The sequence below is a fragment of the Wolffia australiana genome, chromosome 13, assembly GCF_029677425.1.
Source record: "Wolffia australiana isolate 7733 chromosome 13, ASM2967742v1".
NCBI lineage: Eukaryota > Viridiplantae > Streptophyta > Magnoliopsida > Alismatales > Araceae > Wolffia > Wolffia australiana.
In genome coordinates this window covers 1,749,256-1,768,451 of record NC_135847.1, presented here as the reverse complement: position 1 = coordinate 1,768,451, position 19,196 = coordinate 1,749,256, and the positions used below count along the sequence as shown (strand labels likewise).

Sequence of the window (19,196 nt, the reverse complement as noted above, 5' to 3'; positions counted from 1 at the left end):
AGCTCCTCTATTTCCAGCATTGTAGGAAAGTGTTCCTGAAAATATCTGCAGGTCTTCACAGTAAAATATCTAACTGCCTGCTCTTCTGTCTACTAATGGATTCGAAAGTATTAGATACGACAGTATCTAAAAGGAAATCAATCCAAAGAACAGAACGCACCTGCACCTGCTAAATGGAGATTCCCCATAGCGCTCGATCAAGCTGCAGACTAATCCTGTAGATTGCGCCCTCGATGAAGATTTTGGAATCTTGAGCTTTGTCATCCTCCTTGTTGCCTGGCCTAATACAGCCCTGAACCTCGAGGGAAAGACTCACTAATTGATACTTGAAATTCCCTTCAAAGACCCGCTGGTACTTTCCCACCCCTCTCCTTGTATCCTTATTTTCCAGCCATGATCCTCTCATGGGTCTTTTCTTTCATTTTCCTCAATGGGCCTGACTTAGCCCTTTTATTCCTAGGTCATCATGTGTCAACTCATGTGACAATCTTCAGTGACCTTTTTTGCAGTCTACATTCGGTCAGCCCTTGGTTAACCCTCAGCTGTGACCAGTGTTCACCTCTGCCTGCTTGGTCTGCATCTCATCTGGACTTCCCTTCCTTTGCCTCCTGTATTTGATGTAGAGGGCCATATCAGTATTCAGTCGAGCATGATACTTCTTCATGTTTCCTAGTGTCCCACTCCCCCACAGGAGAGTCAAAGAGCAATCTGCTTATTCCATTTAACCTGAGAATGTGGTTCTGGTTCCATTTCACACTCCTCAAATAAAGAAATATTTAGATGGATAGAATATTCATCAGACCATCTAGGATTGGCCTGATATGATACTTAACTGAGTTTATGAGCGCCTTTGGCCCGGTAACAATAAACAGGGCACATATGGACTCTCCTGGAAGTCAACCACACCTAGTAATTGATAAGCATCTCCCCAGAACGTACCAGAGGAGGCAAAGAGGCGGCCGTTGACAAGCGCCCCGAAGGAGACGAAGCATCATACGTATGAATTGCCATAAATACGTATAGCACTTTTGAATAACTGGCGGGAGGGGAGGCTACAAGTAAGAAACAAAAATAAGGAGGAAGGTATCGAGCTATTTTCTGGGTCGCCTGAACGCAACCTGGTGAGAGATCCTCTGCATCAGAAGGAGGCGAGGCTGATTCGGCCATAACCCTCCATAGATTCCCCTTGAGTGTACTCTCCCCGTCCTTACTTCTCCCTTCACGAGGTTTTCCCGCGGTGTTGTTTTCTTTTCCACTTTGCAAGACTCCCGTTGAGTTTCCCCGGCATTTCATCTTCCTTCTTGAGCGACCATCGTTCTTCAGAAGTTCAGTGGAAATTCTTAAAGGTCGATCAGGGGAATCTTATCAGTAATTAATCTTGTGAGTTGTTCCCGTTCGCTTGGACCCCTCCCTAGCTGATTTATTCCTTCATCAACCACCATATACTCGGAGTTTATTCCTGCAGGCCGCATTGACATCCTCTGTCTTCTCCCTTCTGTCTCTACAGATAATCCTATCTTTCCTGCAGATCAGCCATGTCCCTCCTCTCTCTGTATCTTTCTCTCTATCTCGCTCTCTTCATTATTATTCCTCTGTCATGAAAATATTCAACTACCCCATGGCGTAAGGCCCAACATAGACGACACAACTTTGCAGAGGCCTGCATGCTGTGATCGCGGAGAGTGCGCGGGCACATCTGCCCGTGGGAAACCCTGCATACTTAGACTCGGGATAGGAAGCCGAGTTCACCGCGCAGACACTACACACCATGGGTTGTGACGCATGCCCCTGATCTTTAAAACCAATGCCCACACGGTGTTTGTGCTTTCTGCCGCATGTGCGCTGGAGCAGAGCCAGCTATGGTCGATCAGAGCCCGCTGGCCGCCAATGCCTGTGCCACGGTCCACAGGTACTCCCCACGCAGGGGGCAAGGCCATATCCCCCCAAGGGGCTAAGATGTGTGGATGCCGCAGAACACCGAAACAGTTGTGGGGCACTTGACATGTCCCTACAGGTAGTGCTGCAGCACACATGCACCACGGCTTGGGGCGTTGAGCACGGCAGCCCCAATGAGGACCAATGCAATAGAGGTGTCACGGAGGTGTGTTGAGCACGGAGGTGCTGGAGGCCACATCAAAGCTGGGCTCGGAGCATGGTGGTGCTGGTAAGACTGACCAGCAGACACGCTGAGGGCCATGGTCCACAAGTGTGTTCCCCATCCAGGGCACACTTGGAGCAAAGGTGCCTACGTGTGCGCACAGGGCTGCAGGCCTCAGGGCACTGGAGCACTGCTACCCAACGGCACAGATTATGCGTGGTCTCTTCATTCCTGTGGTACCTTCTGCCTAAAGTACTAGCTACCGCCACCGATTCGTCTTTGCTCCTGCGGTAATAAAACATCTCGGTGTTCTGCCAAGGGCCTAGCCTACCACGTCCTTAACCCCACCGCAAATTCAAGCATTCTAAAGAGATTTATGCTCCACCAGTGAAGGCTGCTTAACGTTGATTGCTAAGCATTGTAGCCGGTATACATTCAACCCAAACATTGCTCTTCGCTCCGACTTTGGCCGCATGACACATGGCGTTAGACAATTTCCATTCGTGGTAGAATTGAAGTTCTCTTTGCAAGATTTAGAGGTCGTTGTTACATCCATCAAGGACGGTCATAACTTGCCCTTTACAGTATAAGGCCCAGCCCAGAGTCCAGGCCATTGAAAAGCCAAAGATCATGGGGAGCATCATGTGGTCAACCTAGAATGTACAACATAAAGGAAACAATAAGTATGACACTAGTCTAACAGACACCAAAGACGCTTTGTGGCTCAGAAATTCCATACATGAACAAGGATAATGGGGTGGATTTTGAAAGGTCTTAAAATCCAGCTGCTGAAGGATAATGTAGGGCCCTGTTAGGGCTCTAAAGACCGTTCAGCACAGTGTTCTGCATAATTTTCTTTCTCTTACCTCTAACCTTAGCTCTAACCTCTGTTTTGCCTTCTCACTTAAGACTGTACATTTTAATATCTCAGGGAAACTATGTATTATGACAAGAGAGACCAAGGTGATAAGGATAATGAAACATTCCTACCGAGGAATGTACTCTTACCTCTAACCTTAGCTCTAACCTCTGTTTTGCCTTCTCACTTAAGACTGTAACATTTTAATATCTCAGGGAAACTATGTATTATGACAAGAGAGACCAAGGTGATAAGGATAATGAAACATTCCTACCGAGGAATGTACTGTGAAAGAGGAAGGAGACAGCCTTAGCAGGATGGATGACGCTGAGGAGGCTTAGGATGAAGGGGGTAGCAAAGTGGACGTTGCCAAGGCATTCAAGAGCTGACAGCGTGGACATCCCCGGTGAGATAGGTGTTATCAAAATGAAAAAACTCACTCTAACTTCATGTCCGGGCCTCCAACAAGGAGGGCTACATATTTAAAAGGGAAATGTAGAGACGAAAAGGCCCCTAGTGGCTAAGCAGGGGATGGATTGTAACAGATAACAAGTTATTTATAGGATCTCTCTTGAAGTAACTGTAATGATTATTTTCTTTGGTTTATAGGTTTTGGCTCACCAATTTCTCTTATCTTTCTTTCTATCTATTAGACTCCTGATGATGCAGAAGTCGAAAAAGATGTTCATCCAAGCTGAGCAATATATCAAAAAAACTCTCTATCATGTGTTCAAAGGCCAAGTCCTCTACTCATTGGTTAATAACCTCAATGGGCATTTACTTAATTATAGAGTGGAATAAAGATACGCGTTCTTTAGTCCCCAACTAATTTCCAACATTCTTTGGCACCTAAACACAGCATTTAGTGTAGCAGAATCTTAAAGATAATATGTTCAATGGTGAAGTAGTGATATGATCCTTACCAACACTCACCACAACAAAATAAAGAAGAATTATATCAGCAGATAATAGTTTCTACAAACACATGCAGCAAAATAATAACGATTACCCCGTAAAATTGTAGTTCTAAATTAGTGAGACAAATACTTGCCGCAAAATGGAAAATAAAATAGCTAGAGTGCCTAGACTCTGAAGATGATGCTGAGAAGGGAACTCTGCAGAGTTCATTCCATGTGCGTGGGCCTATTTATGTATTTATTAAGAATCTCGTTCCTAAAAGAATATGCTCTCAGGAGACTGATACGGGCCTACCTCGGACTTACCAGAGGACCAATTGTTGGCGGCCAACCAAAACCCAAGTGGTAAACGGAATAGGCAATAAATAACCCACCAGGGGAATAGGGAAGGACATCTTGAATTCTGTTGCACTAGCTTTGGCCTGGAGGCCGGAAGTTTCCCGATCCAGAGGGAGGGATTGTTGCATCCGACTTTCCCTAGTTCAATCTCTTCTTTCCATTTCCTTCTTGCCACTATTGATTCCTCTATTTCCCTCCCTTCTCTTGAATTCTAAAACTGGACGCTGATTTCTCTGAAGTCGATTGTTGACTTCTTGTGCATTCTACTATCTGACGACTTGTCGAGGATTGGATTTATATCAGAGACACAATCCAATCCTAGCCTGAGGAGCAGCCAGAGGATGACATCACCCCAACCTGAAAGCTCACTGGGAAGTTCACTGGAGGTACCATCAACAGGACTGAAAGCCACAATGACTGAAATACAGCTTGTTATCCTCCTGAAGCTGAAGAGAAATCTATCTCCTTCAGGGATCTCACACCTCTCTTTCTCTCTCTTTTTCGCTCCCCCCTCCTTTGCAAACATTCATTCAGTAGTCAGTGAACTCAAAAGAAAGGTGTGACAGATGAAAAAAACAACAAATCAGATGGATTTAGATGTTAAGGTCCAAAATTTGGTTGCATTAGCTTCCAATGAGGCTGTAGCATTGTGGTTCATGATCAATCCATTCAACAGAAACTATTTACTAGCTTACAAAACAATATCTTTCAAGTGAAAAATACCTTATATGATTTGCAAGTAGAACGGGATCAAGATCGCTGCGGACATCCTTAAGATCTGAGGACCACTTAGCTGATAAAACCCCTGTAATGATGACATCATCTGGACAAAGAAAGCAGATATTGAATTACATTGATTCTAGGACACAAATGACCTTTGTGAAAATAGTGACAGTAGAAAGTAAGAAGGTTGCCTCATTTCAAAACTTACAGCAAGCAAACAGTGGTAACAAAGACAATAATTACAAACAGCTTCTCTTGTTAAGACCTTGTTTTGGATTCATTACCTCCCCTCAGCTATTGGAGGAAGCCACACTTGAAGAGAAGTGTCAAGGATAATGCTCTAATCGGTTCACAGGTCTCTAATCAGGCCCCTTAGCGGGCTCCTAATCAGGCCTATAATCGGGCTCCTAATGGTTTCTCATCGGGCCCGATTCCCAAGGCTAACGGCTAGTTAAGCCCCTTAACGGGCTCCTAATCAGGCCTATAATCGGGCTCCTAACGGTTTCTCATCGGGCCCGATTCCAAGGCTAACGTCTAGTTTAACTAGCTGTTAGAGACTCCAGGAATTAGCCGTTGGAGTGGCTAACGGCCATCTCCTGGCCTGTATAAAAAACTTGCTCTTAGGAGCTGTATTTTTATCGTTTTTTCATCTACTTGAATGAAAGTTTCTCTCTTCTATCTACCTTCTCCTATTCACGTTTGCTACTGATGCTGAGCTCAAGGGATTCAGGCCAAATCGTCAAGAAGAAATCCCGGTCATGGGCATAATGAAACGATATCAAAAACAGCATCCTAATGGAGGAATCGACGTAAATTATTTGAGTGGGCCAAAATTGGTCTAGGCCAAATTTTAGATATGCGAAGCTTGGGATGTTGATTTAAAAAGTGGTGTCAAAAAGCAGGAATAGGGAGGTTTTCTTTCTGGATTCTGAGGCAGTCAATGAGGTTAGCGTCATTTGGAAGGTGCAGGTTTGATTGACCGTGGATCCCTCCGGAAGATCATTGGCTGGCTGAGCACGACAAAGAAGCAAAAGAGGACGGCTGTTTGGAGGATACATAATTAGCAGCAGTCGCCGATTGATATGTAGGATGTATCAGATTCCCAAAAGTTTTGTCAGTCTATGCGAGGGAGCAGAGAATCTGTTACTGTCTAGTAAACACTGTTGGGGGCTCCTGAGAAGTCAGGAAAGGAGAAAACCATCTTGGGTTGTCTTTCTACGTAGATGTCGTCTGCAGCTGTCCTACTCTGCCAATCAGCTATTCTGAGTTTACTACAGGCACGCCAACTGGTGCACTAGAGGTGCATGCTTCCCCATCCTCTAGTTCCAAGGAAAGAGATAAGCTCTTCTAATAGAACTTATCTGCAGAAGAAGCAACAGAAGGAGAGATGTATGAAGATTCAAGAAACAAACAGGAAACGGCAGCCACACTGAGCTCTTGAGGTTGGAGCTGACGGGAGTGATCTTGTGGTCAAGAAGGGGTGAACCTAATTAGGATTCCTTCCGTTACTCCTATCTTCTCATCTATCATTGTTCTATACTTCTCTACAATGTGATCACAGTTTGTGAGGACGAAAGGCCAATGCATTTCATCATTTACCAACTTAAAGCATTTGTTCTACTAGGAAGTTTTGAGTTCAGCCCGTCAAAATAATCAAAGGTCAGCGTGGTATATGAACTGAACTAGACCCAGTTTAGGTACTACATTCCAATAAGGCACAGAGCTCGACAGAGAAATTACAATGAAGACCAGTTCTAAAGAAGCATTTGATGCCCAAAAGCAAGTTAATCCCTTTGCTAAAAAAGACTTATTGTGCAATTTTCTGACGAGCATAATGCTGATGATTAGAATTAAAGGAGACAAACATGAAAGAATTTAGAATGATACCGCCAGCTTTAACAATGTCAACAAGATCGTCCATCAGAATAATGGGTATTGAACGAGGTATAGAGCCTACTCCCATGACTTGCACACTCTCTTGGATCTTGATTTCTTGATAGTCATGACATAAAATGCTATTTTCAACCAACAGGAAACTTGTGCCATCACATGTTTTAGCGGCCTAAAATAATAGATGAAATGAACAAATATTGTAAAAGAATGTTATGAAAAAAAGGAGGAATTTTTAACAGAATTAGGAAGGAAAATTGAACAGAATAAACAGCACACTCATGTTGAACAATTTACAGGCTCCAATCAGGAGAAGCCCTGCAAAAAAAAGATCCCAAAAAATGCCAGCTTGTAAATCATGCACCAAATTTTCTAAACTTTATAGGAATTTATGAGCCAAATTTTCTAAATATTATAAGGAAAAATGATCCTAAAATAACCTCTTTGACATGATATAGACAGATTGTTTTGAAAGATTGATTCATAAGGCAATCACCCGGCAATACTGTAACACTATCAAGCTTACACATGTAGATCCCTATAACCCTACCAGTACAAGGTCAATTCATCCCCTCTCTATATTGATTCATAAGGCAATCACCCGGCAATACTGTAACACTATCAAGCTTACACATGTAGATCCCTATAACCCTACCAGTACAGGGTCAATCCATCCCCTCTCTATATAGAACTCGGGGGAACCAGGTTACCGTGAGGCCCTCAACTTAATGTTTTGCCATAAATTGCATATTGACTAAGTTCCGAAAACATATTTCATGTTCCTTAAAATGTGAATCCTAGGACAAGAAATGGATGCCAGTTATTTGCATTCCTAAGCACTGGCGTTGATATTGTGACCCATTTGCCTCAGATTTTTAAGAAGTGACTGTTTGTGTTTGTTGGGTGGATTGTGATTTGAACCTTCCCAGGAATTACCAGGAAAGAGAACAAAAGACATATCACAAGTGCTACTTCAAGATGCATGTGTGGAGCTGCATAGACAGGAAACTCCGCCCATAAATACCAGTTGAAGGGAAGAGCCAGGGCCGTGACTGATTCTTGGAAGTTCACAGAGATGACTGTAGCTGGCCAAGGAGATCCTCATGTCCCAAAGAGGATATGGCTGATCTGGCCCGCCTGTTTCCCATCTCCTATTCTCTTGTATCTACCTACCATACAAACTATCCCTCTATACTGTTCTCTCTTCTTTGACGTCCGTAATTCTTCAAACAGGTACCTTTTCAGGAAATCCTGGGTTAAAGAGAGCAAGATTCATCAATGGGATCTAAAAACGCCAAGAAATCGATCAATACAACAAATATCTACCAAAAATCGTATCAGCTTGTCATGCATCGCCCAACAGATCTCCCAGTTGTGGCCCTGCTTCTCATTGTACGAGCAAAATATGCTCCCTTTGAACTGTTCTTTTCAGCATTTGATCTCAATACTTGATTTATTGTTTTTGCAAACTACTGTTGTCTTTCTCCAATCTGTTCTTGCTGATTTTTATGGACATTGGCTTGGCCACCATCCCTGCCTTTGAGTCTTCCTTCACAGTCTCTGTTACCTGATTTAGTATACTTTCTTCCTTGAGCATTGGCTGTATTTCTTTCTCTAAGTTCTGGAATCTTTTCTCGGTTGAAGATCTGGCTGATCAACATTCATAATCAATGTTGCTCAAAAAGAGATTTCGATTTTCAAGACCCGGCTGTCCTCCTGGTTTTGAGATTTTCGATTTCATTTTTTACTTTCCCAAACCTAATCCGGGAGGAGGCCTAGAGGGAGGGATTCAACTTGATTCAACTTGGGGACAGTTTTCTGATCTGTAAACCCTAGAATAGCTGTATTAAGGCACCTACACCAGAAGCAGTTTAATCCAGATTTAGCTGTTACGTCCTATAAAAATGATGTCCATTTCTTCTAAATACAAATCCATAAATACAAAATAGCGTAGACCTATTCCTGAGTTCCCCCAGGAAATATTACGATATATCTCGCATCATATATTGTCATTCCAGCATTTTGGAATTTTGACTGGACTGTAATGATCATTCTCTCTCCAGGTAGCTTTTAGTTCATTCGCATGATGCATTTAAGACTTCTCACCTAGCAGCAGAATGATTGCTTTGGTAACAACATCGTACATTCTTCAATATCTGTTCTTCTTTAAATAACATTTATGAACTTGATTCCAAATCTGCTGGGTGGTCTTTGAAAAGAGAAATTTAGAAAAAACTTCTCCAGTCATCTGATACGAACCTGGATCTAGGTTCATACCAGAAGGAGAGTAGAGGGCGAGGCGAGGTCAAAGTTCCCGGGGTAGAGAGGAGAAACAGGAAGGACGAGAGGAGGCCGAGCAGAGGGGTAGGCATCGGCCGAGGACGAGCTACCTGAAGATGTGGTGAGATAGAGACGATCACAAGGGACGGGGATCGTAGAGGGAGGGAGATAGGACCTAGACGTGAAGAGGGAAGACAGGAGATCTAACTTCATTCTTCTTCCTCGCTGCCCTCCTAAAGGGAGGGCATCCCTATTTTAAGGAAATACACAATGTAACCAAATGACTAAAATGCCCTCATGGGCTAATACGACGAGACTACCCCTAGATAGGTTGAGGACCCTATCAATTAACAAGGATCCTATCATCATCCTTATAAGTAACCAGGCATGGACTGGGATAATCCCATGGGCTAATACGACGAGACTACCCCTAGATAGGTTGAGGACCCTATCAATTATCAAGGATCCTATCATCATCCTTATAAGTAACCAGGCATGGACTGGGATAATCCCTCTTTCAAACATTATACAATGGGTATATCAGGAGGTAGCTTATTCTCTTCCTTCAATGATAAGACCCATATATTCGCTGCAATTGATAAGGTTAAATCTACTGTATTCAAGGGATTGGGGACCCAGAGATCACCATCTAGATTCCCACTCCATGTTGGTTCCCTGTGCAACAGCTGCTTCAAAAGATGTCAAACTCAATATTGGTCCACCAGTCATCATGGTGGGTTGGAGTATCCATTCTCACAATCTGAGACATGTCCCCATGCCCTTCTGTCAGAGAGTCCTAACTGACACAATATGTAAAAAATGTGTAGGTATAATAACCATACCCCCCAAAGTTATCTGTTAGTAGACAGATATTCTGCAGAGAGATAAGGATTGCCTGAGTCCAACTGTTTCTCAAGCTCTGATACCACATTAATCTGATTTGAGATCAAACTGCATATCTGTTGTTCCCAGCTTCTTCCATCACGAACCCAATTAGACACTGAACTGCTTTTGGAAAAATACTACCACCCGGACTATCATCCAGAACTTGATTTTTATACACGGTGTATAAGTGGGCTTAAAATAAAGAAAGATCTTCAGACCTTAAAAGGGTTTCTCTGATACGATCCTACCCGGAACGTATCGTGTAACACAACGTAATTCAACAATTCCAATTGAGATAGTTCAAACTGATCCGATCGATAGCAGGTAGGAGAGGGAAGAGGAGAGATTCCCGGGGTAGAGAAGAAGAGAAACGGGAATGGTTGGGCAGGGGCTGTCGGCTCGGCATCGAGGAGGACGCGTCGACCTACGAACTACAAGAGGAGAGGTGAGGAAAACCCGGAGAGGGAGGTAGGAGAGGGAAGTGAGACCTTAATTCTGATTGCCTGCCTCTTGTCGTGCCGATGCCCATCCATAAGTAGGGGAACGGGCGTCGTGGGCCGGTGCTAGCTTATCAGGCCCGTTACCGGCCCGCTTACGGACATAAACCTTCCGGTGGATCATATCATTCTCATAGATGGATGCCGTAGGCATTTTGAAAAATAAAGGAGAAACAATGATAAGGGGAAAAAAGAAAAAATAATGCAACTAAACGTAATAGGCTGACAGATTTTTACCATTTCACTAACAGGCCTGTGCAACACCTTGTTGTGTCGTCCGCCATTGGCCATCATACCTACCTCCATAAGGAAGTAGTGAGTGTACAAAAACATCCATAATCGAGGTAAATGGAGTCCTGCATGAGATGGAACTGAAAATGAGAGTGTACACTAGTTTTTGCTCTCCGTTTATCGCAATTGTGAAGGAATATCTCAGCTCCTTCAAATCAGGAAATTATGACTCATTCGAATTTTGGTTAGAAACGCCCAAGGAATCAGATTGGATTAGTTTTGCTTCTTCAGGTAGATTGATACAACCCCCATTTCTATTGATGACTCCCTCAACATACCCCGTATTTCCACTGAATAAACCAGAACTGTATGGTACAAGAGTCAGAGAAGAAAAGATGAGAGGAGACAAGGAATGAGGGAGAGTGCGAGGAGAGGAGTGCCTGCAGTAAGATATTCATGAGATAGGAGGAAGTGCTGCCGACGAGTGGGAAAGATTGTCTGCATTGTCCAACAGAGAAGGAGTTTCATTCTCTCCCCAATTCTTTTCTCTCTGCAGGCAAGGAGGGTAAGGAGGACAGAGACTCAAGATTTATTGTTGGCTGCTCTTTCCAATGCAAAGCCAATGCTCAAAAAATGAGGGAAGTCCTTAGGAGGCCGATTCTCACAAATCCCGTCTGTATCGTTTAAACTTTGGTTAGGAGTGGATAGGGATTCAGAATAGGTTCGCTCTGCCTCTTCTGGTAGATGCAATGGATTGTTCAAGGCTTCTGAACTCTGCTCACTCAGTGTTCCCATTGGTCTGGGTTATCTTTGGTATTCACTGGTAGAATGTAAGTTAGTCTATTATAGTTCCAATCAGCTTTAGGACTACGGCTTGTGGACAGATGACAACCAAAAGGGAAAAAATCAAATTCATCATACACTCTGATCTACAGAATGAAACTCTTTGTCTATCATCAGTTTCTGTTAAATTAATTTTACAATCGTTTTGCATCTGTTCTGCCAAGCCCTTTGGGCTGGAAACAAGCAGTAAGAGCTCCTGTATGAGCTACAGTGGAGATTATAGTAGAGAATTCTTCACCACTTTAAATAAATCTGTCTAAAGTGTTGCAATATGATACAGTCCCTATAATAACATATGAACGGAGAAGAAGGAAGGGGCTGAATGTTAGTGGGCCAGCTGGCGCTGAGCTGGCCAACTAACTAACAGTTTCTTGAATAATAGTTTAGAAAGGAAATAAAGAAAGCAGAGGATATAAATAAAGGAGAAGGGGGACGGGAAAAGGCACAGAAGAATTGGGGTTTTCTCGGTCGGGTATTCTGGAGGAGCGGGAGCTGCATTCGGCTAAGAGCTATTCCAGGTATGTGGTTGCAGAGAAGCCTGAAGACGACGTCAGGGTGTTCTTACAAGGAGAGGAGCTAGAGCGTGGACATTCTGTACGTCCTGTTACAGCATTTCTTTACCAATTCGATACAGTAGCGTATCACAATAGTCTGGGATGGGAAAAGATACAGAATGTACGATATTTTGAACCATCAAATTTATACTGAAGCAGGGGTCGAAAAAAAAAAGTATCATTCCTCAAGAACATTTCCTGAAACAGAACTTGAATGCTTCTTCAAGGAGATGCATTTATGTCAATATATTACACCAACTCTCTTGAAAAAATAGAAGGAAACCAGAACTCACTTTTTTTATTCAAACCCCATTATGCTCTCGCCTGATGCCACTAATAGAGTCTTTTTTATGATTTTATTTCCGTTGGCTACTTAGATGCTTCAAATTGGCAAGTTTTGAAAGCCCAAAGAGAGCAGACTAGCCACAGAGCTTGGATATGGTTTCTAAATGGAAGATCCATGGATCACAGACAGCATCTGCCCAAGGCCTTTTGCCTCCGAAAATATCCTGCCTTCAAAATGCCCTAGTACCCATCCAACGTCTTTATTTTTTAATTAGGGCTGAACATCAAAAGAGATCACGATGAGATTATTGAGTGTATAAAGAGGTGTATTTTGCCCCCACTCCTAAACTTTTGTTACTCGGCATTTGCTGTTTTTTGCATTTTCACTTGTACATATTTCCGTTCAATTTCATGCGATCTTTCCCATCCATGAGAATTGAAGTGTTCCACTTTCCACAAGTAATACTCAATCACCTGACATTCCATAGGAAATCAGATATCAATTTCACAAAACGTTAGTGTGAATAAGGCTAAATCAAGAAATAGATACAATATTTCCATATTTTCAAACCTACAAGACAGGAATCAACTAGATGGGCCAGTATCTCATCAATTCTCTCACATGACAAGTAAAGCTAGAAGCCCTAATAACAACACCATAAGAGTTAAAGAGAGTGGGGAAAATAAAAAAAGTCATCATAAGACCGAATACAATTTGCCTTAATACAGATTATATGGGTTCAACTTGATACTTTTTTGTAAGCCCTTGATACATACTGACTGGGTCCTGCCCAGATCTCAGACGGGCACAGATATATAGCTGTTTTTTTGTTGAAAGAGGCACATATATAACTGTTTTAAGTACTGATTGACGATCAGACAGCACCTGATCTGCTCTGTTTTTTAATTATTATTTTTTTTGAAAAACAAAAGGAAGACCACCCGAAGGCGGTGGCCTACCTACTATCAGTAACAGTAAAGATTTTGTACAAACAATAAACAATCAGGCCCAAAATAGGCTATCTTCTCCCTCCAACCCAAAAAGGCATCAACGCCTTCACATCATTAGCGGCGTTCTCCACCGAAGCCGCCCTCCGTTTTAAAAACTACCAAATTTTGTTGTAGCCATATCTTCCAGAGCACCACGAGCAAGCGCCCCCATTCCAGTCGGTTCATGTGTCTTCCGTCTAAAACTGAAGCCCAAAAGTCCTCGTCCGAGGAGATATCCACCCCTGTTAATTGCTGCGATGCCCAAACACCCTGTGTGAACTGACACGTGAAGAAGAGGTGGGAGTAGTCTTCCCCTGTCGCACATAGGACAGTCAATGGGAGCCGCGGGGGCCCATCTCCACCGATACACCCGTGTGACCAGCCTTTGTCGCCTCAGCAACCAGCTGAAGAGCCGCACTTTAAGGGGGACTTTGCATGTCATCAACATGTGGCAGGCCTGATTGGTTGTCTTGTCATCCCTTGCTGCCCCTCGGATTTTCAGACATGCATCTTTCACCGAGAAAGACGACCCCTGCCACATCCAACCATGGCAAGAATCAACTGACGGTCTGAGTGGTGGAAGTCTCTCTTGCAGCCCCAACAGTTCCTCAAACCGTGGCTCTGATAAAGCTCCTGCCAGCATAGGGCCCCAAGCCTCATCCCAACATTCCCTGACCATGGCCTCTGGGTTCCTTGCTAGAGCAAATAGCCTTGGGAACCTCAAATTCATGAACCCTTAATTGGACCAGTTGTTAGTCCAAAAATGAAATGTTGCCCCATCTCCCAATCTGGGCTCAAAGAACTCACAAATGCGAGGTATGGCTTGGCGCAGACCACTCCTGAAGGGGGACTCCAGCCCAGCGTCTCTCCCAATCTATCTCGGAGCCATACCTGTCTATCAGGACGTTGAAAACCAGCCCCTTTGCTGAAGTCACAATCCTTTCCACCCACTTGGTTAACAGGGTCAAATTCATTGATTCCAGTTGAAGGATCCCCAGCCCTCCCTGCTCTACTGGTCTGCATAGTATCTCCCCCGCTACTAATGGCAACCCCTTTCGTTCTTCCTCTCCATTGCCTCCCCAGAAGAACCGTCTCATCAACCCCTCCAGTCGGTTTACCACTCCTGTTGGTATTTTAAATACTGATAAGTAGAATATTGTTACGGTCCTGCCTCGGACCTACCAGAGGAACAAACGTCGTCGGTCAACCTGCTCACCTTCGGTCAACGTCATTACCTATAAATAAAGGCCCAATGAGAAATAAGGGCATTCTTGAATTTTCAGTTACAAGGTTGTGAGCCTGGAGAGCGGGAGTCGCTCATACCAGAGGGAGGAGATCAACGTCGCCGGTTTCCTAGTTCTTCCATTTCTCTTCTTCTCTTTTCTTGTTCTTGGAACACTTTCTTCAATCGGCAATCTTCTGGAATTTCTATTGTGGACGGGAACTCTCAAGATTCCCTTTCTTGAATCCGTGCCATCAATTTGCTCTTCAGAACAATCTAGGAAGGGGCATAACAAATATTGGGATCGCGGAAAGCACCGACTTTAGAAGCACCAGCCTTCCCCTTTTTGAAAGTACTTTGTTCTGCCATCCCTCCAGCCGCTTTTCTACTTTCTCAACTACTGATTGCCATTCAGCAGCTATAATACGCCGCCCTATCAGCGGGAGACCCAGGTAACACATCGGGAGCGAGCCTCGAGGTGTGCCTAAAGCTCTAGCAAATTGTGCCTCTTCCTTTGACGAAAATCCGAAGCCCACGAAAGTGGAGTTAGCTCGATTGAGTTGCAGCCCTGAGAAGTCTGCAAATAGATCAAGTAATGTTGATAGAATACAAGCTCCTGTCATCGAGCCTTCAATGAAAAATGTGGTGTCATCCGCATATTGCAGACGCAGGATGCCCACAGTGTAGCTCGCTGTCTGAAAGCCTTTGAGTAGGCCTTCTTTGCAGGCTTTGAGTGTGCAGGTGGCCAGGGTGTCCACCGCGAGAAGAAACAGCAGCGGTGCTAGCTGTTTCTTAAAATTATAATTTGGTTTTCCTTCTTTCTTGTCAAAGATGTAAAAGCTAGAATTAAATCATGTACAAGGCACCGGAGTCTGTTTTTTGGAATTTAAAACAGTACGTTTCAAATTCAAACACCTTGAAAACAACATAAATAGACTCTTACCAAGACCTGGAATTCCAATTTTCATGCTTTGATACACCGTTATTCTCATAGCATTGAATACAAGGATTAAGTTTGAAGCAAAATAAGATGCAGAGTAGACAAATTTGAAGCCTTATGCAATCAAATGTGGCAAACAAAAAAGGGAACGAAGAGAATGATCAAATAACCAGTGAAAAATATTCCACATGTTCCACTGGCCATTCTTCGGTTGATGACCTCACCACTCCAGAGATATCCTCTCCAAAAGCTTTCCTCTCCAAAATCCTCTGCATTCGCTAAATTCAGCTCCCATCTTCATTTATATGCGAGAGGTCCCATGTTACTTCAGCATCTTACATGAGGACTCAAGCAACACAGATGGCATCTTAACATAAATCCCATGTAAATGAATTGAGATGCAACGAAGAGTAACAGGCAAAATATAACTAAATTTAACCTTTGATGGACAGGATGTTGGAAGCCTAATCGCATTTCCACTTTCCAGCTCCGGTTGCACTTTGAACCTAAAAAAATAATAAATTAAAAAATAAAATGTGAACAGAGAGCAATTATTTAAATGAGTCTCATATGCCATACACAGTATCTTATGGATTTAGAGTGTATTAAGGAACTTATAATTTAATAAGCATTAGAAGTCAGTTAATGAATCATTGTAGCTTCTAACAGTCTTTCCTGCAGTTAGACAAAACAGGAACATCCCACTTCTATCATGCCCAGAAATTTAAAAAATATTTCCAAATCTTGTCATGGTAACTCTTGAATTACGCGTCAAGCTTGCATTGTTTTATTTCCTTAATGTACAGTACTGCTAGGTATGACCTGTTACTTCAAATCTGATGTCATCGACAGGTGCATACAGACATCATAAAAGCGACACAGAAACCTGGCTTATTTTCAACATTAATACTCTATCCAATGAACATCATGCCTCCCTATTCATTACACTGATCTTCATTTGAGCGCATTTATGATGAGAATGGCACATATTCATAAATAGGTAAGGGTAAATGAAGACTAGGTAATGTACTATTTAACTTGATCTTCTGTAACAATATTTCTCTTTCGACCATGAATTCTTCCAAACTTTCCATCAATATCTCACAAATTCACAACATAATCTTCCAGCCGCATGCTTCTTGAAGAGAATGTGGTAAGAATGTTACAAGAACCCAGTCACAGATACCTTTGATCTTTTATTGAGAATACATTGAGGCGAACTAGAGTGGTCGTAGAGAGATGGATGGATATCTGTAGAGAGAAAGATGAACGTAGAGAGAGCGCCGAGAGAAAGATGAACAAGAACACAGTGGCCGACCAACACTAACACAGAAATGCCAGTCGTTCTAAATGCCACACCTTATCCCTTGAGTCAAGATACTCTCTTCTGAACTCAAGAAACTCCTCCCTTTTCGCCCATTTACATAGGGGTTCACATTCGCGGGTCAATGCTACTTAATGGCCCATGAACTAGCATATGACTTCTGCTCAAACATATAAGAGGAGAAATCATGTTTCCACTCAATTTATGAAATGTAATCATCGTTGCTTGCCGTTTTCGTCCGCAAAGAGAACCAGAAAGACAGCGATTTGTAGAAATGAAATAGGAGTCACGAACTTACCGATATTTGCACCTCCTGCACGTATATTCCCTCTCTCCTTCAATCATTTTGACAGCCCCAGACCTGATGACAGTCCCTTTAACGGTGAGGAGGATTCCCCGGTGCTTTACTCTCAGTCTTCCAATACGGGGTGACGCCTCTGCTCAAAAAGACGACGTTCGATCTCCAAGGAAAGGAATTACGCCGAGAAATCAATAAAATCAATGAAATGAAACGATCGAAACCTTGGCACTCTAAAGGGGAGCCACAGACGTTGATTCGAACATGCACGAAATCCTTTGGAAATGCTGCTCCAACAAGCTCCTTAGAACCATCCAGGATGACTCCCTTTTTCATCACGCATCGTACAATTTCATACGACACGTCGAAAATCATAAAAAGTAGAAAATAAATCCGTTTACCTGGGACAATCGAGCAGCCTGATCAAAGAGCGGAAGAAGACCACTCGGTTTCGAGAATAAAAGGTGCGCTAAGGGAGGATCAGATTCCAGAAGCTCTGAAAAACTGAAAAAACGAACAGAATGCCATCAAATTCATGAAAATGCACGAACAAAGCAAGAGAATATCACACTCACTCGACAACGAGAGGATAGTGAAGCATCACATCCTCGGCGAGGAGAATCGAACGAAGATCTTGCGAGTAGCAACGGATGAGAAAACGAGCGAACGATTGAACGAGCTCCGCTCCCCGATCCATGAACGACATTCATCTGCGAGCTCTGAGCAATGACAATTTGAGTCCAACAAACTGACTGCGCGCTATAGATAGGCGGGAAGACTGAGGTGGGCCCCAGTAGTCGAGTTTCGAGTATTAAAAATATGCAGATAAATAAAGGACCTTCTATATATATAAAATATGTTTCTATATATATCATCTATCCCTCTTTCCAAATTTCAAGTTTATGAACTTATTTATCTCCCTTTGTGTATTTCCCTTGAAATGTATTTACCCTCCTTCTGTCAATCTATAATTTATCCCTCCCTGATAGAGAACATATGCATATATTTCTCACTTGGTATAGACTAACAATCATTCACTTTGTCCTCGTAGAGGGATTTTATCATACGAAAGAGAAAAACGTAATATTTAGGATCTAATTCATATCACGTATAAATATTTGAGAAAATTAGGGGTTCTGAAAGTAAGCTGGTTAGTTTATCCCACTTGATAAAGAGCAAGTTGACAACTGCATGTAAACTTGGTTCCCTAAGCCCAGCTTATGGCAAGACATGACAGTTGACGTGAACACACTTTCCTAAGATAAGAGAGAGAAGGTTTTCAAGAGAGTTTTTTTTAATCCATCAAAACACAACACTATCCAAGACATTCATGCTACGCCCCTTTTGCTCCTAAAGTCGTGCCTCGTGTCGTTGCGTGTCGCACCTAACAAACTCAAAATTCATCCAGAGATTAGTGTGTTTTCTGAAATGATATAGTTGAAATTATGATATAGTAGAAAATGAAGAAAATATATTAAAGTTGAGGATGGATATCTATCATAAATGATCCACTATACGGGGTTCTATGATAAATGAGATTTCTAGTGATTGTGTTGTGATTGACAAATCAATCACACATTTCATTTCTTGTTCAACATTCATTGGTACAATCTATTTATTATAATCCATGTGTGATTTTAATGATATATAATCTGATTTAATGAATTATGATGAGATCATATTATGGAAATCACTAGTCTTTAATCATTTGTTTTATATTTTCTTATTAAAAATATACTCAACAAGGACATCAAAGTATCCAGACAGAATAGCGCTATCTAATCCCATTCATATGATTAGTATGGTGAATCCCATAGTGATTAGTGTAAAGACACTAAAGGATAGATAGTGGATGCTCTTTTGCAAAAGGGTTCAATGAATTGATACTTAAACCTGAGACACCAAAGATATCTTGTACTTCGACTATGATGTACAATTTCCTAATCTTGGAATTATAAATGGTGTTAGTTCGGGTCAGCAAGAAGTTTACGATGACAATTGAGTGGTCAAGATGGAATTGG

General features: G+C 42.5%; 1 protein-coding gene across 2 annotated transcripts in view; it reads right to left on the bottom strand.

Moving 5' to 3' along the window:
• MCM9 (minichromosome maintenance 9) overlaps positions 1-18,093 on the bottom strand; it is a 48,264-nt gene extending 30,171 nt beyond the window's left edge. The window contains exons 1-7 of one of the 2 annotated variants that reach the window (XM_078584849.1): positions 17,751-18,093; positions 17,577-17,679; positions 17,400-17,502; positions 17,176-17,314; positions 15,993-16,059; positions 6,824-6,998; positions 4,937-5,036 (exon numbers count right to left, since the gene is read on the bottom strand). In XM_078584849.1, the coding sequence (XP_078440975.1) occupies positions 4,937-5,036; positions 6,824-6,998; positions 15,993-16,059; positions 17,176-17,314; positions 17,400-17,502; positions 17,577-17,679; positions 17,751-17,881 (818 nt within the window). In that variant the 5' untranslated portion in view covers positions 17,882-18,093. The remainder of the gene's footprint in view (positions 1-4,936; positions 5,037-6,823; positions 6,999-15,992; positions 16,060-17,175; positions 17,315-17,399; positions 17,503-17,576; positions 17,680-17,750) is intronic. The other variant, XM_078584848.1, reaches the window with a different exon arrangement.
• Between the last annotated feature and the right edge of the window lie 1,103 nt (positions 18,094-19,196).